General features: G+C 41.9%; 1 protein-coding gene across 2 annotated transcripts; it reads right to left on the bottom strand.

The window, feature by feature from the left end:
* Positions 1–209: 209 nt before the first annotated feature.
* Positions 210–18,350, bottom strand: ptpn3 (protein tyrosine phosphatase non-receptor type 3). 2 transcript variants are annotated; one of them, XM_040118122.1, is made up of 26 exons: positions 18,242–18,350; positions 16,745–16,886; positions 15,647–15,781; positions 15,446–15,488; positions 15,204–15,285; positions 14,461–14,505; positions 14,299–14,351; positions 13,985–14,102; positions 13,703–13,790; positions 13,446–13,534; positions 13,303–13,366; positions 12,591–12,793; positions 12,371–12,496; positions 11,631–11,792; positions 9,901–9,994; positions 9,724–9,801; positions 9,518–9,574; positions 9,039–9,195; positions 8,741–8,916; positions 8,221–8,311; positions 8,019–8,080; positions 7,749–7,895; positions 6,949–7,077; positions 5,602–5,747; positions 5,354–5,489; positions 210–2,296 (listed from the first exon to the last, which is right to left on the bottom strand). In XM_040118122.1, the coding sequence occupies exons 2-26, from the start codon at positions 16,811–16,813 to the stop codon at positions 2,222–2,224; spliced, it is 2,625 nt and encodes an 874-aa protein (XP_039974056.1). In that variant the 5' UTR covers positions 16,814–16,886; positions 18,242–18,350; the 3' UTR covers positions 210–2,221. The 2 variants fall into 2 exon arrangements, with proteins under 2 accessions (XP_039974056.1, XP_039974057.1); XM_040118123.1 differs by lacking the exon at positions 18,242–18,350 and adding an exon at positions 17,429–17,492.
* Positions 18,351–24,669: the final 6,319 nt, after the last annotated feature.

Below are 24,669 nucleotides of genomic sequence, written 5' to 3' on the forward strand. Positions count from 1 at the left end.
AGATTGTAGCACATCATTAGTGGTGCCCAAGCTATCGTCCCTGGTGCCCCAGTGGTCGTTGAAGGGCTTCCAGGAAGTCCCAGCATAACGATGAGGATTTATGTCCCTTTATTTATTAGGGTCATACCTATGACTTAAAAAAATACTGATATAATCAATCAAACTTTCAATCAAATTTTGTTTGCATGGCACCTTTTATGCACGTGAGAAATAAGAATGAACATAGAATAAAAATAGATAAAAAGACAATAACAAATAAAATAGACAAGAAGGTACAGAAACATTTTAAAACACAATAAATCAAAGGACAAGCTAAAGAGGTAGGTTTTAAAAATCATGAGTCAAGGTCTCCCTGTAAACAATCCCCACCATACATTTATTTAACTACCTGAATTTTTGATCAAATGCATTTTCTGCCAAATACTTCTCAGGATGAATGTTTAAAAGCCCTCTCCACACTGCCAGGAATAAAATTCTGGCAGAGAAATACTAGATCATTTATTCTTCTACTGGCTAAACGTGGTCAAATTATGATATATTAGGATTAAAAATACTGGAATCAGATGGAAATGATCCACCATATGTCTTTTTTTTTTCAAGATCACACATAGACGAGTGCTGTTAATTTAAAAAAAAAAAAAAATGTTCCCTCAATTCCCCATTTCCACCCACTTGCACACTGAAACATGAGGGATCAATTTGATAACATAGTGGCTCTCTTATAATAAGGAGAAAAAGAAAACAGAAACAATACGATTCTAAGACAAAGTGCCGAAGCAAAACTCCCAGATTAAAAATCAACCTCATCTCTTCACTTACATATTTGTAAGAGAAATATAAAAGAAAAGAAGACTCTCCAGGTGACTCCCAGTTCCTGAGAATAATTTTCTGTACAATCATTATTGCTCTCTGGGTTGAGTCTATGTGTACATTTTTAATTGTAGACTGAGAACATGACCTTCGTGTCAACATTGGTAGCTACAAACCTGCTCCTTATCTTCAGATATGCATTTCCTGCGTAGGACTTCTCGCAAGTCCATGTTTTCCTTCAGACGTCTGCTGGCTCTGGATATGGTTAATCTAATTTATGAGTGAAGTGATGAGATTCTGTCTCATTCTCTCACATATTTTAGTGGCATTAGTGGGTTCATTGTAAATATTTCACATTTAGCTGTATCCTTATGAAAAAAGGAACCACAGCATAAGGAGTGGACAAATATAACAACACTGTGAATTATACATATCATCCTGCAAGAATATCATCACCATAGACCTGAAGAGACACTGCAATCTGCACAGCAATATTACATTTTTCTATAATGTCTTTCTTTAAGCCAATATTTCCTCATAACCAGACAGTTTGAGCTGATCTGTGTTGCTGAGATAGTATCACTGATACGATGCCAGCTTTAGAGGCACTCATCTTAAGGTTGAATAAGCAGACTACTCTTCGCTTTAGTGAGCAGCCTTATTCTGCAAGGGAGTGTGAAAAAGGCTGGTGTTGCCTAAAAGACATCAGCAAGCTTTATATATAAAGTGACATATCCTCTTTTAATGATCTAATTTATAACGTTCAGTATCAGAAGAAATGACAAAGCAGACATATCAGTATAAATCAGTGTGTTTATTTAGTGTATTAATAATTTAAGGAATGATGAATAGTGGGAATGGTGCTCCTCTGGCGGACAGCGTGCTCTGCTGGACCACCGTGATCTTACAGTATCTGCTGTAGTGATCAAAAGCCTGCCTCGCTCTTTGTCTTCGGACACAAAGATAAACTACCCATTACAACGATCCTGGTCTGCCTCTGCTGCCTTAATCAATCCATCCACTGGGAGGCATCCGACTAAGGCACACATAGCTTAATAATTAGAGGCATCATTCCTGAGTGGCCTCGTGGACAGAAATTAGCTGCTCACATCAGTCTTACATCAGTCTCTATGGAGACCACAGCCTCTACAAGCTTAATGCACGATCAACAAAAACTAGGGCCGACTAGGCTTAAGATTCATATAGTCACATTGAATCTAGGCAACACAGATCACAGACAGCTGTCCCCTGAAGCTAGTTATACTCTCATTATCCAGCCTGTGTACCATTCCCATAGGCATGAGAGGGGTTAATCTATTATAGCTCTGTAAGTCCCTCTGTGGCAGTCGCTTTCTGTGAGATGAGGCTCAAATGGTAAGTGTGTCTGTTCTGGTCCAGTTGCTGATTCGAGTTAAGTTGCTGTAGATCCCCCCTGTTTCTCTTTGTAGACTCGCAGAATGGCCTCACACACAAACTGGAACTGACACTGAAACACACAACACGCAGAGTGTTATTAGTTATTGGACAACACTGCTGTTTTTAAAGGATAACACCAGCGATATTCTACATGGGTGATATTCTCCTTCACTACCGTGAACATGGGCACTGTAGTTTATTTTAAGTCAATCCCGCGTATACCATCCTGCCGCGGATTCATACAGATTTGGTGTGTTAGTGAGTGTCACTGTTAGTGAGCAGTAACACTCACTGACACAAAAAAATCTGTATGAATCTGCGGCTGAACATAGTCCCCCAAAAATGCACTTTTTACTACTGCTTGGATAACATTTTCTAAAACCCATCTGTTTTAGGAATTTACCAAGCCTATTTAACAAGACTAAGAGTAGTTTAGTTTAGTGGCTTAGCATGCAAGCATTTGCTAAGAGGAACATAAATATCTGCATGTCTGAATATTTGATAATTATAGAGTCAGATAATATTGAAAGATTGACTCATACGTTGTTGGTTTCATTTTATTCGTGGGATTTGTTGATAAGAAAAATATAGAATAATGACAGCCTTATTCTGTACCACATGGATCCTTAACATGAAGGTTGGTCCTCTGACTGTGCATGTTGCCCATTACCGAGACACAAACATATGAGGACATCAACACAAACACACCAGAAAGAAGAAGCCTCAAGGACTGGATTTCCTATCAAAATAAGGGTGATAGTGGTAGCAGCAGTGCCTTAGGAGCAGGAATGTGACTGGAGGGCTGCCGTATTCCCAGCAATACCTCCTATCAGGGCAATGAGTAACACTTTCCTCTCCCTCGACAACTACCATGGGGGTGATGCAGAGCATGGCTTCCAACCTCCGCTTGCCTGCTCTGGCTCATCTGCCATCAGTGTAATACTGTGGCAGTCAAGTTTCTGTGAATTAATGAAGGTTACAGAAGATAGGACTCCACAGATGTCAAAATCTGTGACATTGGCATTAAAAAGTAATTCTGGGCACAGTGTCTTTCAAAGTAAGTCTCCTCTACCCTTACTTACATGATATTTTTAGCAAAACTTTTGAGCATACAAGTCATTTTTAATCTTCCAGAAGCTGTGTGTGCCTAATAAAATTTAAATACCAACTTCTGATTTCTTGAATTCATACACGCATTTGAGCAGCCTGTACTGAGCCAAGAGAAGGCATGAGGCTAAGATGTATTTGCAGCATACAGCATACAACATATAATGTTCTCAACAACTTCCATGTCTGCTACACAACCAAGGAGATCTTAGTTGGTTGGCACCAGCTGGAGAAAGGAATAGCAATGGGTTGTTCCATCTCTCCCATACTTTCATATCCTTCTCAGCCAATGGCGAGAAAATCCTGCTTTTGGCGGAACCTGTGCGAAGCCTTGGAAGGCTTTACACAGCTGACCTGTCCGACAAGCTCATGGCCTCCCCTGTCACATCCCAGCTCTCGGACAGTCTGGGCAAGGTTGACCAAAGTTTCCTACCAGGGAAATTCAAGGTCTGATGTTACCAGTTCACCTGTACAAACGACTGGGCCCCCTGAAATTGTGTGACATCAGCTCTGAAGACATCACCCTGAAGATGGACTCAAAAGCCAACAACTACATCTTTAAATGCCTGGGCCTTCCTCGATGTCTTTCCAACATGGCACTGTTTGGGAGAAACACCTGGAAGTTTCAAAGAAATCCACTAGCTTGGGCTACAAACAGGAGAAGATGAGGCTCGTGTTTGAGCTGAACTGTCTGTCAAAAACACCAACGCGAAAGTTAACACAGGACACAAGTGAAATGCGGTGCAGACAGTAGACCAGGCCATCAAATCAACTGAAAAACCAGGAGATCGTTGTATTGCTGTGGCCAGACAGGGCTGGTTTTGGATAGAAGAGTAGAGCTATAAACTCAGAGCTGTGAGCCAACAGCACCGAGGGAGCTGGACAACCTGGGAGGCTGTGAACAACAGGGCGGTTCTGTGGGCAGATTTTTGGAGGATGCCCCAAGTAAGGCTGACCTTCCTTATTAGGGCCTTGTACAATACCCTTCCCAGTCCCCGGAACCTGCACCTCTGGTACGACTCAGAGGAGACCCGCCAACTCTGTGACTCCAGGAACCCGGGCTTGCAGCACATCTTTTCTGGGTGCATGGCAGTACTGACGCAGGGCTGGTACAGATGTTGCCATGACCGCGTCCTGTGTAAGCTAGCTGAAATCCTTGAGAAACGCCGGCTGGAATCAAACAGGGCCAGCCACGCAACATCACAGCGGCTGATCCAGTTTGTGAGGCAAGGGGGTGAAGCTCAGAGTAGCAGCACAAAGGAGTGGTGAGTCGAGGTGAGTGGAACATAAGACCTGACCTGGGCCACCAGTTGAAGTTCCCACAAGAGATCACCACAACCTCCCTACAGCCACCTCTACTACGACAGTCATTATGGCTAAATTGACTGTTCCATGAGAGAAAAAAGGAAAAGTACACAGAGCTGACAGCTGTGTGCTCACAAGCAGGGTGGAGGGCATTCACCTATCCAATAGAAGTTGGTTGCGGAGGCTACAGTAGAACATCCACCCAGTGATTCCTGAAGTACTTTGAAATCACAGGCGCCAAGCTCAGGAAGTCTCTCAAAGACCTGCTGGAGAATGCAGAACAAGGGGACTTCTGGCTCTGGCTTTGAAGAAAGGACAAGGCATAGGGAAAGCAAGGATCCTAGGGACGGCTGCAGGTGTTGCTGCGCCAACACCTCGAGATGTTCTGGGATTAAAGGACCAAACAATCAGTGAAGGGTGGCTCCCGGCTGACGACCCTGCAGCTGGCGCAATGGCACCATATAAAAAGCTTCATGCAGAAATGCATAGCTCGTGGACCCTCTTGTGCTCACATCTTGTCCTGCTGTCCGGGGCAAGATATTTAGAAAATACAGACAATGGAAATGGAGGACAGCTACAAAATCTGTCAAGCAACAGATTTTCATAAAAATTTTATAAAATAAGACAAAGAATTTAATAAGGGAAAGAACAATCACTGTGGTCAAAATTATCATTTAACAAGCAAAGCATAAATCCTTGTTCTGTTTCTTTGTACCGTGGTCTGAACCATCATGGCTCGCTGATCTCTCAGTGTTTTGACAATGTCCAGCGGAAACACCGGCCGTCCCTCATCCAAAAGAGTTAGCGCCGTTTCCATGGTGATCAGAACACCTGTCCGTCCAATCCCAGCACTGAAAATGTAATTCACAACAAACACAGCATTCGGTGTATAGCAAACATGGGTACAGTAAGTGCTCGCAGTGTTCAATTAGAGTATAACCTGTGTGTGAGTATGTGCGTTACCTGCAGTGTACCATTAGTGGCTCTTCACCTTTCCTTCTCTCTCTGACTGAGCTGATGAACAGCAGGAAGTCTGAAGGGTCATCAGGTACACCATGGTCCGGCCACGCAACATACTGCAGGTGCGTGACTGCACGCTCCTCACCCCGCTAAGCACACACACACACACACGTACATACAGTGCAAAAACACACAAATTACAAAAAGAGAAAGGTAATGAGAGATAATTAAAGTACTGCATGACCACTAGTTAACAAAATAACCATGTAACCTCTGGGAAATACATCACCTACATGAGAAGAACACTGCAGTACTTTAGGCCCAAATGCTGATATAAGTCAGTGTGTAAGAAAACAAAAACCACAGAGGTTGTAGTGGAAAAACAGAGCAGGTGGGGGGAGCGACACTGAGATTAGGAAGTGAAGAGGGACACAGAGAGATGATAACAGAAAAACAGGTGGGGTGGAGAGATGATAGAGGAAAAGATCAGAGTTGGAAAAAAAAAAGTGAAGGCAGGGAGGAGAACGGCTGACTTTGGAGTTTATAATGGGCATGTGACTCCATGCAGGGATTAACTCGCTCCGCCAGAGGAACAGATGGGTCCACACAGCAGTATCTGTGTATGCATGTGTGTGTGTATTAATACTTCATGCCTCCTTGAGCATTATCTATTTATTTACCTGTTCGCTATTGGACATATGGAAAACAGCCCCTTTAATCCGATTATCTACCATAAAAAGTGTTTTAGACTCGATCAGATAAACTTCCCAGAAAGACTCGCATGCCAACATACCTGTCCACCCACACCTACACACAGGCGTGCCACAAAATTTTTTAATACGTACTAATGCACAAGCCTGCCCACACGGAAGTAGCTGTATGTTGGCTGCAGTTAGTCTGCCAGGAGTGGCTGCTGCCCATGGTGAGCTCTTTTATGTGACATATGGCACAAACATGGGACATGCCACTACAAACATACAAACAGAAAAGCTCCATGTTGTGTGACCATATTTCATGTGTTTATGAAATATGTCAACTATTTTTTTGAAGATCAACTGTTTGGCCTATATAACATTTAGGGAACAGTTTAAAAACATAAATCATCACAATGTCCCAAGGTGATGTCAATGTCTCTTTTTGTCTGACCATAACCAAGTCCAAAACCCCAAGATATTGAATTTACTTTAATATAAACACAAGGAAAAGCATCTAATTTTCACTTTTGACAATGTTAAACAAGAGAATGTTTAGATTTTGTACTTAATTATCAAAATAATTGCCGATTAATTCTCTGATTAAGTAGTTGACTAATTAATCGACTGATCGGTGCAGCTCTGTTTGCTACTGTACCTGTGTGTGCGTCAGAGTGAACTTTCGCGTCACGTACGCCAGGTTACACTCCTCTGAGTGACACTTCACCCGCATGTGCCCGTAATCCTTCACTTCTGGGGGGTGCGGCCAGTATTGGTGGCACTTGGTCTAAAAAGTGTATGACATCACGGACAAATTACATTACTTTTTACATGAGTCATCAGTCAGGACACAATTTATTACTTCTGCTATATCAGCTGTGCTCTGCTCTCATGAAATCAAACTCGTATTCCACAGCATGGTGCGTTCCATCTAGCAGTCTGACGAACAAGGGCAATTCATCAGGAGCAGGATGTGAACTGATTGTCATTTTATGTGTGTGCGTGCTTGCGTGTGTGCGCGCGATCCTCAAGTAGACAGAAACTCAGGGCACTTGACGAATATCAGGAAAATGATCAATTAATGAGATCATCTGGTTACCAAGCAACAGGCAAGCTGAGACAGCAACATCTTCATTCAACAAGACCTTGATATCTCGCCGCCTCTGTCTCCGTGAGATGACTTCACCCTTATCATTGGCATTCCAATCACTCTTTACATTTAGCTACTCTCTGCACGGCGAAACCCTGTAATTACTCACAACTGTGCCAACTGATTATTTTTGTGTGCAAACATCACCACCAAACCTTAAATTTATAGTAATCATGTATCGAATAAAACATGAAACAGCATAGAATATTTGAGATGTGTAATTTCAAGCAAATGTTTACTCATTTCCATCCCTCTGTGTGTGTGGCTGTTTACAGTATAGAAGTATGAACGTGTAAAAGTATGTATACCCGTCCCCTCTCTGTCAGAGTTGTAAGCATGATGATGGTGTGTGTCTCTTGCTCCCAAACAGTCTGCCAAAAGTGAGTGCAGGTCTGTGGCAATGGACCCTGAGCCGCAACATAACGTAAACATACACCAGACACTGGAGGCGCCACCTAAGAGACAGACAAATAAACACACACACATACACACGCACACACACACACCAAACAGAGGATGAATTTACATTCAATGCCAGACAGGGTGAAGACACACAACTTCATATTACTGATGTTCACCGTGACGTGGCTGGCATTGATGTAGTCCTCCTGGCCCTGGAGCACCACTCTGGTAGCATCATCTGAAAGGAGAGCAGGGCAGCAGCATGTGGGGGTCATAAGTGAGAGCCGTTCACGCACTGCAGGCTCAACCAATTAAATTTGAAGAAGAGGCAAATGGCAGGGCACAGACATAGAGATAGTCAGAATAAGCGGCACTTACAAGGCAGAACATCCTTGTATCGATTCTTGTCCATGTTCTCAGGGAGCCGAGCACAGTTTAGTGACAAACCAGGCTTCCTCCTGTATAAATTCTACAAATTACAAGCATGGAAACATACACACACACACATTCACATACACACACACACACACACACACACACACACACACACACACACACACACACACACACACACACACACACACACACAAACACACACAAACACAGACATGTGCATAAACACACAAAGAAACGTACACAAACAGAAACTACAGGTTCCAAGCCGGTCACGGCATCTTTGTTTTTGTGTCAGGAACAGAGTCTAAGTGTAGATTAGGGCCAACATCTGGCCCAAAAACAGCACTTAAAAGAATCATTATGATCCCCCTAATAACTGAGTGGTACAAACTAAATCCTGCTTAAAATAAAGACAAATACACCCATTTGGGTATTTTAGTTCTACATATAAATACACTGTAAAACCTGTCCACTGTTTAGCTCCCACCTGCATTTTAAATACCTCAAAATGGAAACTGAGTGTGCCAGACTGTATTCCTCTCTCCAGCTGTCTCATTGATTCCTCCAGTGTCGTGACCCGCTCTGACTTGCCAGGTGACTGCGCTTTGTCTCCCTGTGATTGGCCAGTGAGTGTTAGGGCAGGAGGTAACTGCAGCAGGGGTGCCACCCGGCCAGGACCTGGAATACAAGGACGGGTCAAGGCTGTAATTAATATTCATGGAAACATGACAGACAGAGTGCAATCTTGGATCACATGCTGCTTCAGCACTTTTCTCTTTCTGTCTGTCTCTCTCTCTCACCTTTACGTCTGATAAGCAAGGCCAGCTCTCTGGAGTGCGACTCTCTGCTGGCTCGTATGAACATGACAACCTGGTCGTGTGTGTGTTCAGATATGTCGCGACCATTGATGAGGACCACCAGGTCTCCCTCCAGGAGTTTGGGCTCACATCGACCTGCCTACAATCAACACATGGTCATTCAAAATCTGACAGATGTATTGGTATCTTTGTATAGGTCAGCCTATAGTTCTTCTACCTGAGATCACTGACATGACAACCAGAGAAATAAAAGAGAAATCAAAATAGTCGCCAATTAATTCTCTGTCGTGCAACTGATCAATTACTCTAGTAATCATTGCAGCTCTATATCAGTTCAGTACGTTTGGCTAAATATCTATCCATCAGCCCTTATTGTGCTTACATTTCGTCATGAAGCTATTTCGACACAACCTGGAGACATCAGACCGTCAAAACACAAACACATCTGAGTCCCTTCTTACCGGCGAGTCAGGTTTAACGTGGGATATGGCTAGAGGCATCTTCTGATCCACCCCGCCCTAGGAGGAGTAAGGAAATTGAGTGGAGGCCGCGTAGAGTAATGACAACACAAACACCGTATGTGTGAATGAAAAACAACATTAAACTTTGCCATGTGTGGTGAGCAAAAGAGACGTGGAGAGAATGTAAGAGAGAGAGAGAGACCCACTTTGACATTGAAGCCAAACTTGCCCTCATGATCAGGGGCAATACATATTAGCATCAGGTCACCGTCGCCGAGAGCGCCCTGCATAGACACAAGTACTTCAAATCGACACACACATGAACGTACATGAACGGATACACAGTAACACACTCATTTAGAGCCGATGATATGATAACAGACCTTGTCGTAGTGGTGTGAGCTTTCGTCCTCTCCTATACTGTCATCAGTTTGGGACAAAGCCTCATCTTGCCCTCTGTTATAAGTACCAGAAAGGCTGGAAGAGATGAAATGAGGAGATTTTTTCACTCTGATTTGTATCTTAATACATGACTATCATGTATGTGATAATAAAATAATCCTGACTATTCTCATAACTTAATCATTTTGTACCAATGTTTTACATAAATTCACACGTTAGTGTTGAATGATTTGGAGAAAATATTTATATATATTGCAATTTTTTTTCTTAATACCAATATTGCGCCTGTGATTTAAATGACAATTATTTCCGATAAATTAAAGCACAGGTACAGATTAGTGTTTCTTCTTTCTAGAATAAACCATCTTTGGAACCTTTTTGAACCTAGTGTAGCAAGGCACATGCTTGTTCAAATGCATGTCAACCAGACAACAGCTAGGAGTTTCTCACAAAACTCACAAAATTAACGTTAATTAGCTAAATCTAGGTAAATCTTGTGGCAACAGTTGTCATATCTTGTTTAAACAGTCACCAACTAAAACGTTCACCTCTTACATCTTGGTGAGATATTAGCCCTGTAATTTAAACCCTGTAATCACAGCTCTTCCTGGTCAAACACTGCACTAAATCCAACTGCAATTTCAACATAAAAACGATTAAACTCTCTCCCAACATACGCCCCGCCACCAAAGCCTGTCGAATCGAGAGAGAGAGAGAGACCCACTTTGACATTGAAGCCAAACTTGCCCTCATGATCAGGGGCAATACATATTAGCATCAGGTCACCGCCGAGAGCGCCCTGCATAGACACAAGTACTTCAAATCGACACACACATGAACGCATATGAACGGATACACAGTAACACACTCATTTAGAGCCGATGATATGATAACAGACCTTGTCGTAGTGGTGTGAGCTGGCCCTTCCTATACTGTCATCAGTTTGGGACAAAGCCTCATCTTGCCCTCTGTTATAAGTACCAGAAAGGCTGGAAGAGATGAAATGAGGAGATTTTTTCACTCTGATTTGTATCTTAATACATGACTATCATGTATGTGATAATAAAATAATCCTGACTATTCTCATAACTTAATCATTTTGTACCAATGTTTTACTTAAATCCACACGTTAGTGTTGAATGATTTGGAGAAAATATTTATATATATTGCAATTTTTTTTCTTAATACCAATATTGCGCCTGTGATTTAAATGACAATTATTTCCGATAAATTAAAGCACAGGTACAGATTAGTGTTTCTTCTTTCTAGAATAAACCATCTATGGAACCTTTTTGAACCTAGTGTAGCAAGGCACATGCTTGTTCAAAAGCATGTTAACCAGACAACAGCTAGAAGTTTCTCATAAAACTCACAAAATTAACGTTAATTAGCTAAATCTAGGTAAATCTTGTGGCAACAGTTGTCATATCTTGTTTAAACAGTCACCAACTAAAACGTTCACCTCTTACATCTTGGTGAGATATTAACCCTGTAATTTAAACCCTGTAATCACAGCTCTTCCTGGTCAAACACTGCACTAAATCCAACTGCAATTTCAACATAAAAACGATTAAACTCTCTCCCAACATACGCCCCGCCACCAAAGCCTGTCGAATCGAGAGAGAGAGAGAGAGAGAGAGAGAGAGAGAGAGAGATTGAGACTGTGCGTAGGAAGTAGAAAGACACCATATCTTTTGTAACTGATACTAACTGATGTGGTGAAGTGTCTCCCTCGCTGTCCTTGCTGCTGCTCACGGACGCCCTGTAAGTGTAGAAGACATCCTCCCCCTCTGACATGTCTTTCAGATCATTGGACAGCTCCACCGAAGATGGACGGGGTTTACGGATGCCGTGACGAACTCGAGGACTTCGCCTGCCAGAGAGACAAAACAACCGTTTTCAGGGTTTCTGCGAGGTTCACCAAGTTGAATTTAAGACTTTTTAAGACATTTTTAATAACACATAGAATGCAGGTTAGTAACAGATTCACGGCTATAACCGCCAAAGTATGAAAGATAAACCATTAGGGATGATAAGGTCTCGGAGTTTATTCACATTTTTAATCACATTTTTCTCAGTGCTTCCCATCAGTATGTAAAACAAATTATTATATATTATCAAATATGATTAAGTAATCGTTAAGCATGACATGGACCTGGATATGCAAAAAATAATTTGTTCCAGCTGTTTTTTTGTTAAAATCCCATAGAAAAACATTTTATATGACCAATTTGCCTACGGAAGAATAGAAAAAACTAAACATTTAAGACATTTGTAAATTAATTTAAAACTTTTTTCTAATAACTTTGAAGGCCAGGTGAGTATAAGAGGTCGTTAAATGACAAGACGTGATCTGAGATCAATAGAGGGAAAATGATGATGGATTTATTTCTGAGTGCAGCTGCGGCCTTTTAAAAAATCATAGCTGGGTTTTAAGGCTACAGGTCATACCAGTTTGGGGTGGTTGGGGGCGATCTGGAGGGCAGACTCTTGGTCTCCAGATGCTCTGACGAAATCGACCTCTGCAGGACTGGGTTCCACACCATCCCTCCCACCACTCGCTGGCACACTGGACCACTGCAATTTAAGAGGTGACAGACAGAAAATTTGAAAAAAAGTTCAGTATTCATGACAAGAAAATGTGAATACAAATGTACAGGTGGAGGCTCACCTCTCAGTTTTACTGTTGCTGAGGCCCAGGTGCTGTGTTATCAGCTTTGTGTAGGAGTGAACTGCGCTGTTGTTGTGTCTGGGGCTCCTGGCAGTCCGGCTGGAGCAGAAGAAGGAGTGATGATCCACACAGGACCTCCACAGGTTCTTACAGGTTTTGGGGCAGGGCAGAATCAGAGACACCTCACAGTCCCGGGTCTCCCCCTACAACATACAGACTTTAGGTTCTTTGTCATTTTTTTCAATTCATCATCTCTGTTGTGCAACTTAAGCTGCTCAGGTTGCATCTATACATTAAGCACTATTGCAACATTTGGCCTGGTATAATTACATGTAAGAATAACCAACTGCTAAATGTCACTCGCAGTTTTGGCAGGTATTAATGTTGTTTGTTGTTTTCCATCTTTCAGAAGCAGGATGAAGGTGTGGTTCTGTTGGACTGTTTATGAATGACTGACTACATGTCACACATAGTTTTGTTGCAAAATGAACACGTTGTGCATAAATCCCCAGGTCCCACACAAAAAAAAAACTTTTCTAATTTTAGCTATACAGACACACAGCTCAATATAAAAACAATCAAAATACATTGAACTGACTCCAAATTTTCAGTGGATTTACCAGCCAAGTGTGTGTACAGCAATTAAAAGCAAGCATTTATTCTTAGCAGATCTTTAAACTACTAAGAACAAACAACTGGTAGAGAGACTCACATGTTTGCGTTTCAGATGTATAAGAAAACGTTTCCTCTTAAATGAAATCTTGATTATATTCCCCCTGCATAAGGAGAATGCAATTACTTAGAGGCTCAGAAAATACAAGAACCAGCCAACTGATTAGCAGCATCATCACTCACCAGGGGAAAAAACTGGAGCAAATCATATTACAGAATATTGCAACACCACTTGAGGCCAAACCCACCATCAGAGGGGCATTGTTGATGTCCTGAGAGAGAGAGAGAGAGAGAGAGAGAGAGAGAGAGAGAGAGAGAGAGAGAGAGAGAGAGAGAGAGAGAGAGATGAGGGAATGATAACAAGTCTCATGCATGAGATGAATCAAAAGGATGCAGAGGAAGTTAAAATGGGGCATGATATAGTAATTGAACAACACTACCATGGCAGCATGCAGCTCCACTCCATACAACTCCAGCGTCCGTGCTGTGTTGAGGAAACACAACTCCGCCTCGCTCTGCTTCAGCCCCCTGGGAACATACACACAAACACACACACACACACACACACACACACACACACACACACACACACACACACACACACACACACACACACACACACACACACACACACACACAGTCAAATGCAACAACAGGAACCAACTGCACATAACAAAACCAGCTGTTTTTCAGTGGCAGCTAGATATAGTAAACTGAATTACTTGTGCTGTGGATGCAGATCCTCCACTTTACATAGAAAGTCTTCATCTTGGTCGGGGATAAAGTGGCACTTTGAGAGGTAGCCAGGAAGCATGGACGGACAGTGATCCCCCATCTCCGCTGCAGATGATGGAAAGAGATAGTGAGCATCGACGCAGAAACACATAACCAGATCCACAGCATACGCACCCACTGACACCTGGGGTGCTGTAAGAGAGCTGCTGCCCTTTGAGAGCATCCTCAACAGAAAAGATTACTCACACAGTTATTATTAAGTCATTAATCATTTGTTTCTGTAGAAAGACACGGGACTTACACTGGACAGCGTAAGAGGCCAACACTACAGCTGCATTCAGCGGGCACTGCAACCTGCAATCATACTCCATGATTACACATTGTAACAGCTCAACACAAACCGCGCACAAGGGGGCCGGAGGTTGAGTTTGGGCTTGTTTTTGTCTTTGCGTGTGTTACTAACCGTCCTTCTCTAATGTCACTCCGGATCTGGAGGAAGTACAAGTGCCTGCAGGGACAAGACAACAGGAACTTTACCATCCAGTGCCCTTGGTGTTTATGTCATGCAGAAATTTCTTTAATGTGTTTTTGACATATTGGTGTTGTAAGCCATGCTAAATGGATGATTCCATGTTACTGACCTGCGAGCGTTCACATCATCAAGATGACTGTACAGAGTTCGTTTTGTGAGAATTCAAATATTGTGCACTGACAATATAACACCATATCCATTAAATTACATCGAACAGCGGTATTTAGCTGATGCGAGGAATCCAAATTTGTTTTGCGTTCAGGCACTTTCGTGTTGTTAAGTGCGAAGACGGATACATCAGAGCTTTTAGAAAAATCTGCGTTTCCCAGTTGCAATTCCAACTTAGAAGTTGATGTGAGAGCTATGATCAAGTCGGAATTGTAAATTACAATATGACGTGAACGTGGCATCACAGCTTCACAGAGCTGCTTGTCTGACTTTCATTTAGAGCCGCTACTGTATTACAAAAACAGGAATTTATTTATTTGGCCTAGGAGTGTCCCGATCACTGATAGTGCACTAAAAAATGTCAAAAATAAAGAGACACCAACAAGTAAATCCTTCATTTTTATAAATAACCCCGGCGAAAAGGGCCTTTCTGTGTCATACAATTTCTCCAGATCAATACACAGTGATATATGGCCGCTCTATAACAGTGAAGCACACGCACTCACCTTGTCTGTTCATGCTGCAGAGAGTTGGGATCAGAGATGAAGAATCGTACTCTGAAGTTCAGATAAAAGGGAGATACAAGACCTGCAGAGAAATTTCACCTTGTCAAACATGACATACATCTATGGCTGTAAGTTCACCTCAATCTTCTACTGTCCCTCTTCTTCCTTACATCTCCTCTAAATGTATTTGATTAGAAAAGGTAATTCTAGGTAAAGACAGTGAGCTCTCTGGAGTCTGATACCTTTTATCTGCTTCTTCAAGGGTTTCTCAGGCTCCAACCATCTCTGAGTGAAAGAAATGCATTAAGTATAAGGGCTATCTGGGGCTAAAAAAGCATTTATGTAAGTATACCCTGTGGTTATCATCGTCTACACAGCAATCGGCGAGTGCAATGCATTTACAATCTCAGCCCAAATGTGCAGCAGATGAACAGTGAGCTCACGGGAGAGTGTGTGTTGGCTGTGATAGAGGCGATCGCTGTGCTGGATTCTCTGATCTGCAGACTGAAGAGCTGCCTTTCCTGCAGGCCCAGGTGGTCACATACTTGGTCCAACAGAACCACACCTTCATCCTGCTTCTGAAAGATGGAAACAACAAACAACATTATTACCAGCCAAAACTGTGAGTCACATTTAACAATTTGTTATTTGTACATGTAATTATACCAGGCCATATGTTGCAGTAGTGCTAAATGTATAGATAGGGCCAATTATTTAGCTTTTGTGTTTCAGGAAAATAATCAATAATGCATATATCCAGGTGAAAATCTATCTATCTGCAGCACAACACTCGCTGTAGTTTAACTATTCATTGTTTTATTAATCACTCTGAGGGATAACCAGCAGCTCATCTGCATTTTCTCCCCATATTTGTCTCGACTATCTCTTCCTGGAAGAGCATTCACATCACAAGAGGCTCATGTTTACCGTAAACTTGAGCAAATCGTGTGTTCTTGCGGCAGTAAACGCAATCATTTTTTTGTGTGTGGGCACAAAATCCGGGTGAAGATCAGTAATAAACTGGCCTTAACAAAAAGTGTAAATCCGCACAAAACAAAAACAATGAACCCTAACTAAAGACAAGGAACAAAGGAGCCGCATAAAGAGAGTAATGAAGAGTTTAATATTGGAATTTCTCCACACATTATGACCACAGCACTCTCCCTGCTCTCCCACTGCTCACATAAAAATTCTGCACAGCTGCTGTCCTAGAAAGCATTAGCGTGAGTATCTTTCTGCATGTGTGTGTACGCTTGTCGGGCTGCGCATGACACGATAGGCTGATGCTGTAAAAGGCTCCCAAGTGTGACAAGCTCTGTGAGCTGCAGGAGGTGAGCGTGTCCTTCAAACCAAGGTCAAAGTGTTGAACGAGAGATGTGGATCAAAGCGAATAGGAAAGAATAGTCTGCCACTATATCATGCACTGACATTACAATCATTAGCAGAGCACAGAGACAAATAGGAGCAACATATGATGTCCTCAACGACAGACAGGAAACAGTGTGCGTGTGTGTGTGCTTGTGTTTATGTGTGTTACGCACGCTGACTCTGAAGGTCTCGATGGTGCCGTCCAACAGCTGAACTAGGCAGAGCAGGTCCGGTTTTGGCATGTCTGTTACCACGGTAACTCTGCCTCCCTCTCAAGACAAACACCCTGCCCTTAGCTCGTCACTGAGAGGGGACCTGAAAACACACACACACACACACACAAACACACACACACACACACACACACACAAAGAAAAACACAGTGTCAGATGTTTCCAGGTTGTTGTCTTCCAATGAAAGCACCTCCCTCAGGATGACATTGTGTGGTGACTAATGTATGTGCTGGATGGAGCATCAGGCTGCAATGAGTAATGCACCATGAATGCGAAGGAGTGACTGCGTATGTGTGTGTTTGTGTAATTCCTTATTATTTGGCCTGGGTCTGAACATGTCCCTTCCCTCTCCCTGCTGCTCTCCCTCTGCATCTCTCCGCCTTTTCGCAGGCAGCTGAATGATAAGAATGTTAAACATTTTCAGAGTTGAACACGCCCATCTACAGCACTGCAACTGACCAGTATCGCATGAGCACAAACACACATGCGCTGCTAATGCCTGCGTGCACGTACGTGCTCAAAGCCAATAAGTTACCAAGAAATTGAGAGTATCTGTCTGTTGGTGCGTGCGTGTGTGTGTGTGTGAGCGTGAGCATCTGCATGCATCCAGGTGTCTGTGCGTACATGTGGCCTGTGCTGATTTCCGGGTGAACGATTAATGGATCCCGGGCGGCCTGTCTCACTCTGTTTCTGAAAGGACACACAGTGTTTGAGTTAATGTTTGAACACAGTGACACACTCTGAATACATTAAAACAGAGCTGGTCCCAGTTTGATGACAAGTTTTCCATAATAAACCTCTCACAGGCAGGCCTCTAATGAATTTACAAGTAAACGCTACATTTAAAACCAGATTTATCATGATGTGGAAGCTATGACTTCACTGGGTGTTTGGCATCTTGTATCCATTTTTGATACGTTCAGGTTTGTGCACACATAACAGTCACAGATGAGGAAATAAAGTTTTATTTTATCTTGTGATGATTTGAACACATATCAAGAGTATCCCGCCACAGGCTAATCTGTGCGAGTTCAAAGTGCACAGTGAGGGATATAGTACACCCACTTTAGATGGTAAAGCTCAGCTCGAAAGCCTCGTCTCTACTGCTTCCCCAAAAGTGTTCATTTAATGAATAACCAGGGCCTATCTCTGAGTATTAGGCCCATATTTTTTGTTCTCCGTCAGTCCCTGTCGATAACGAACTCTGCTGGGATCTCGCTGTACTTTGTGCCACGGCGCGAACAAGGAACCTGTTGACAACCTCAAGTTTTCTAAAACCTACACCCAAAAGGAGGAACACAGCACGGGCAAGCCTTCTTCCAGCCACGGAGGTCCTCGAAACTACAACTTGGCAAAGTGTATGGGTTTTTGTTTTTTGGATTTGATTGGGGGGGTGGTAGAGAAAGGGTTTAAAAGAGGAAAAAAAGAAGCGTCTACCTCAGTCGCCCCGCTTCGGAGACGGGTCATGCTCCTCGGACTGTCCGCTGTGAGAACCTCGGGACGGGGAGTGCCGGAGGAGCCAGGTATAGTTAGGTAAATATCCGGGACAAGTTTCTCATCCCTAGCTGCGCTGCCGACTCCGCGCGGCCCCGCCCCTCCGCCGCGCGGGCGCGCTCCCGGCGGGGTGGTGCGCGCTCCAGGGGGCGCGCCCGTAAAGCTGAGAAAGTACAAGCCAAAGAAGCAGTCAGACCCTCCGCTTCAGTGACGGTACCGATGCCATACCGAAACAATACTCCGTTACGAGTAAAAAAAAAAAAAAAATCTTGCACTGAAAATGTTAATGAAGTAAAATGAGTTAGGAGCATATTAGCAGGAAGATGTACTTCTTTAAGTATTCAAAATAAAAGTGCAGAAAATGGTCTGTGTGATTGTTACACTATTATAAAATGATTTAATTTCATTATTGTTACCCATGAATTAATGTGTAAGCAGCATTTTATTGTTGTAGTTAGTTAGAACTAACATAATGGTTATTGTTATTATTTTCTTTATTTTTATTCATTATTATAAGTTGTAGTAGTTTATCGTACGGTACCACTAGCGATATAGTTTGGTATAGAATTGCGCTAGTTTCAATTTATTTATTTATACTTTTTTTTTTCACTTTTATTTACTATTTATTTATTTATTTTCACGATGACAACTTGTCAACTATAGTCTCTGAAATCATAAACAATGGCAGAATATAACTGCAAAGAGAGCCAGGTATTCATTTTAAACCATTTTTACAGAGTTAAGACAAGGCAAGGTGCGACAGAAAATATTCAACCTAACCCAAAGAGACTATTAAAGTTTAAAAAATGTTTTCACCCGATTTGATTCTAGTATTACTCAAAGGCAGAGGTGTAACTAACCAATATTTTCATCCACAATCAATCTGTTGATTATTTTTTGACTTCATTACGCAGTTAGTCTAAAAACCCATCCAGAGGGCTATTTTTGTCCAACCAACGGTGCAAAAGACCCAAAGAAATTCAATGTATAATGATATTAAACTGGGAAAAGCAGCAAATCGTCACATTTGAGAAGCTGGAACCTGATTATTTTGAGCAGTTTTGTTCAATAAATGACTGAAACGATTAATCGATTTGACAAACTGCTTCATCTCTACTCGGAAGAAACTATTAAAGGGAGTCTTGAACCTGTTGTCTTCTCTTGGATGACCCCACCTCAAAGTCCATCAAAGAAGTTCATCAGCTTCAAATCGGGAGAAGATGAACAGAAATGCGGTGAGGAAAATTGTTTTCTGTGCCTTTCTGATGTTAAACTGGCGGGACTGGGGTTAAAGCAACTCACTGGCAGCACAAGGTTCCGGTTTTTGTCCATTTAGGCCACGTGAAAATAAAATAAAAATCCCCACGAAAAGAGGAGAAACAGAAAAGTCAGCCTTCGCGAGTTCCTCTGGTTTGTTGTCGCCATCTACAGGACAGACGAGGTACTACTGTTGCCATGTGTGTGCATTCAGCACAGGAACTCTGCTTTACATACTGTATTTAGACTGCTGCACAAGAGTATTAGTCAAACGCTGCTAATTACACCTATAATGACCTTTTTTTTTTTTTTTTACTGATCTGTAACACCCTGATGAAAGCGTCTTTATTTTTATAAAGTATTTTTCTTTTCTTTGATTATTGCCAGGACATTTTGCATGTTTTTGTAAGACAGCCAACAGTTGAGAGTTGATAGGAAAGGAGAAGACAGAGAAATGTTGCATGACAAAGGCAAAAAAAAGGTCCCAACCGGGTGGAAACTAGGGATCATACGTCTTTATTTTTTCTCCCGTATAGAACACACATATGTTTTAATTAGATCTCAAATTAATTTGCTATACTCAAAATCATGCTATTTTTAGGGGAGGTGTTTGTAGAAGCGTTCAGTTTTCTACCTCTCCTGCACAATCTTTTGTTTGCTTTAAATTACTGAATATCCGAGTGTATGTAGAGAAAAGTGTGTTTGTACATGTTATATGTCTTTGTGTACACATCATATCTTTTATAATAGTTGTTGTTTTTAACATGCAAACAAACAAACAAAATAAATAAAAAGTATACTATTTTTCTTTTTTTTAAATGTTTCCCTCATCCACTAAAAATAAAAAATACAATAAGCATTAGCCTACACTGATTCAAGAAACTGAGGTGTGTTTTAGCCACTGAACCTGGTCTGAAACCAAATTGTGTTGACCCTTTCCCTTTTTTTCAAAAAAGTTTCAGCATTTGACTTCAGATCTCAGATCAGAAGTATGAGTATGAGTTTTTTTTACAAAAGGTGAAAATGAGATGGGTGCTCGAATGAGATAATTAAGGAAGAGACATGGGTGATAGATGATGGAGGCTGATGTTGGTGCTATTTGAAACTGAGGCCAGAGGCTGCCAGGGGCTTTGGGAGCAATGATGAGATTCTGTGGGTGTACAGTTTGAATTTGGTTCAGGTCTTCATCCTGTTAGGCCTGTTACTGAGGCAGAGAACCCAGGGCTGTAGCACGTAAATCTGTGCCCCGTACAACCACTTTGCATACATCCATTATCACACCTGTACAAATAACCGAATCAAGTAAATGCATTAATCTGTAGTGGTTATTGTGTAATCAGTAAATGAAAGTCTGCACAGTCTGCACTAAATGAATGGTTTTCACTATGAGACTTTACAGCTTTATAAAACATTATTTCTGTCACATTTGTTGGTCTTCACTACATCCTGGGCTTAAGGCAAAGGTGGAAAACCAACTTATTCTGGCCTGCAGACACTGAAAAAGGTTTAGCCGAACTTTGATTTTTCTTCTTTCCTCTCCATTTAATAATTTCACAACACCTCAGATTTATCACATGAACCTCGGGAGGGGCCTGACCCCTAGGCATGGGAACCACTGGACTAAATTATCTAACTGTAGCCTGTATCCACTCAGCTACAACAGTAAAATGCTTCTTACACACACGTCTAATAATATCTTACATAGTAGTATATTAGTCACGGGGGCCAATCTTACACAGAATGAGTACTTTTACTTGTTGTTTTGTTTTATTACTGTGTTGTTACTTTTACTGAGTACTTCTTCCGCCGCTGGCTGATCTGAACCCTGTAAGACTGTTGAGATGTGTGCTTTGCGTCTAGCGTCACCTGTTGCATGCCTGCAAAACCAGCCATGACCAGTTCGCTTGCCGTCAGAGTGATGGGACAAGAGGCTGCAGTCTGAGGGGAGTCAGTTAGACTAGCAGAGACCGGTTCACTTTGGGGTGACAGGGGCTCTTGCCCCACCCCCTTGTCACCACTGTAACAGAGAGGAACCTCCCCCTGTTGCTGTCCAAGGATCAGCTTTCTGCAGCATTAACCAAGACACCCTGTACATACCAACTCTTCCCCGCACCCAGTAGCTCCAAATTTAGACACCATGACACAGGGACAAACCTAACGTTATTTCAGTATATGCACATCATGTCCCTTTCATCTGATTTGCACCCTCTTATTCTGATTTCACACTGTTTTCCTCTTCCACTTTTCTGTTGCTCATTTCCAGTTTAAGCCAATTCTTCCTGTTAAACTTTTGGTCTTATTTTATCTCGTGACAAAGCTCAGTCACTCCTTTAATCACCCATGTGTGTACATTATCTGCAACCTCGTTTTTTTTTACTAATGCATGACCCAAATTTTAACTCCACTCCATCTTCCTACGAAGAATTTGTTCACCACCAACTGTGCCAGACTCAAGATAGTTCCTCTTTCAATTTATACTTATTATGTAATCACTTGATGATATAAATTTGTTGTTATGTAGTTCAGTCCCCAACAGAACGACTTGGATTCCACAATGTCAGAAAAGACTGGAGTGTATGAACTGCTGTGATACAAAACATCAATTTACTAAAACAGTATGTGAAAGGCTGCAGGAGTTTGGTCATATATCACAAGCATAGAATTGGGTCTGCCATAGTGTGAACAGGCAGTGCCATTTATCAGGCGTGCACATGAGACAGGAAGACAGACGTACAGAGTTGTCATATGTTGGAATGGTGTCATGAATTTACGCATGTTGTATAGTTTCCATGACCCATGAACTATTCTTAGGTTCAAGAGGAACGAGTTGACTGTAAAACCGCTCTCATAAAAATTATGCTGACTTTTTGTGCATGCTGGTTTGTGTATGAAATGCCCCCAGAAGTGACATAAACCAGTCTGTGAATGGTCCCCCTTTTTAACTGTTGATTTATTATCTATTGTTCTACATGTAGGACCTATGGGCTAATACACAGACACACACATGCAAACACATTAATTCAGTACGTGTCCTACTATCAGTGTTGCCACCCACTCACAGACTCAGTGATGGCATGCAGTCCTCCCTCTGACCACCTGTGACTGGAATATGTGAGGAGAAACCCATACTCATAATAAAGAGGCCTACAAATACAGAAAGAAAGAAACAAGTGTGCGCTACAAAGCTATAAAACAAAGTTCCCTTGAAAAGAAAGTCAATTGGGTTACTTTGCCAGCCGCGTGGCCACAGGGCACTGTAAGCTCATGAGCACCCAGTTCCGCTTTTCACGAGGGAACATGAGTTCACTATGCTACCTTCACATGCCAGCAGCTCGTTTCCTCAAGAGCTGAAGTGTTTTACAACTTGCTGTGCATTCAGGGACCCCACTTTTAACCTTCCCACCCAATTCTTTTAGCTGCAAAAAAGAGATACATATTGTCATAGCCCAACCAAAAGAGTTAATTTTGCAGGGCTCTTACTGCCTATACCTATTTTGTCTTTCAAGCACTTATTGAGCTCCCAGTACATTTCAGACCTGCTCACTGACTACACTTCAGTCGTACCAAGGTCATCAGGTAGTGGTCTTCTAACTGTGCCTAAAGAAGTCCCACATCTGGCAATGGTCCTTTCTGTTCCTCTGGTCCTGCTCTCTGGAGATCTTTGTCGCCTGTGTCCTGTCTCTCAGAAGCAAGCTGAAAATGCCTCTGTTTGTCAGGCTATAAGGCACAATATGTGTGCATGTGTGAGTATCTGTCTGTAGTTCATGTCTGTGGGGTGGAAGTTGGTTTCTTACTGTCCGTAGGTACGTCTTTAGTATAGAATTGGATTTTTTTCATAAATACATAAACTATATCTCCCAAGAATAAAGATAAAGAAATAAATTGTGAATAAAGACAATACTTTAGGAGGGTGAGTGTATGCATGTGCATTTTAACGTAAAACACAATGGTTTATTTGTAATTAAATGTGCTATATAAACAGTATTACCTTTTCTTGCCCTAGCTTGCCATGTAAATGACTTGGTCAATCAACAGAGTTTAAAAGCTGTAATTAATGGATTTATTAATGGTTATGACCTAATTTACTAGTGCTTTATTGATCAGTTATAAGCCATTAGTAAGAACAACTTTTGGATTGCCAGATTGTGGAAGGTCCCCCTCCAGCGTGACACTTTGCTTGTCTTTCTAGTCAGCTCTTAAATTCATTAGGGAGACCCTTCTAATGGACTCTTTGACCACATATCTTCTGGAAAAGGGCTGCAGGACATCTGGACCCCAACCCATTTATAAACTGCTTATTTGCATTTACAACTGCAGACCTGATGGACTGAAGAATCTTTTATTAATGATTTATTAAGATTTGTAATTGCATGTGATCGACCAACTCTTTCTGATGGCTGATTAGAAATCGAGAAACTCAGGACCCTTTATTAATAACTTACTAGTGTTTATCGCTTCAAACCTGATGAATTATGAGAAAGTGTGGAACCCTAAGTACTTAATAACATTTAGAACTGCATTATCATTGATTAGAAACACGTAGCCATGTTATTACCAAACCATTTTGTGTAAACAGGGCACACTAATACATATGAGAGTCTTTAAACAACAGAATGCGAACTTAATAATGTAATAAAAACAGCTCTTAACAGCAACAATGACACATTTACTTTATTGTTCTCTCTACACTTGTACTGTTTTGTGTTTTGCATACATATAAGCAGCTATTCAAACTCTATGTGTAAGTTAATAAACCCTGCAGTTGCAAATGTTAATGAGCACTTTATAAATAGATTTTAGTCAAGATGTCCTTCAGCCCATCGTCCAGAAGGCAATGGGTTGAACAGTCCATTCGAGGGTGTCTACCTAATGAATCAAAGAGCTACATGTACTTGTATTGTTATTCATTTGGCAGACGCGTTTGTCCTGAGTGTTGACATAGAAATGAGGTACAGTCGAAGCCACAGTGGATCAGAGAGGAGTCTTTAAGAAACAGCAAATGACTCGACAGTAAGTCCCATTTTCCACCTGGCACAAGTGACACAAGGCTTGCAGCTGCACGAAGCAACATGTAAGTGCCAGAGCCATGACATTTCTTTAGGGGGGGTCCCTAC

Source organism: Xiphias gladius, chromosome 22 (assembly GCF_016859285.1).
Source record: "Xiphias gladius isolate SHS-SW01 ecotype Sanya breed wild chromosome 22, ASM1685928v1, whole genome shotgun sequence".
Taxonomy (NCBI): domain Eukaryota; kingdom Metazoa; phylum Chordata; class Actinopteri; order Istiophoriformes; family Xiphiidae; genus Xiphias; species Xiphias gladius.

Bases quoted from the DNA above. Each gene is read 5' to 3' on its own strand.
- ptpn3 (XM_040118122.1), bottom strand. From the start codon at position 16,813: ATGCCAAAACCGGACCTGCTCTGCCTAGTTCAGCTGTTGGACGGCACC. The intron at 5,490-5,601 runs GTAACGCACATA...TTACATTTTCAG, and splicing joins CCACTAATGGTACACTGCAG to TGCTGGGATTGGACGGACAG. The intron at 2,297-5,353 runs GTACAAAGAAAC...TGTGTGTTTCAG, and splicing joins CCATGATGGTTCAGACCACG to TGTCAGTTCCAGTTTGTGTG.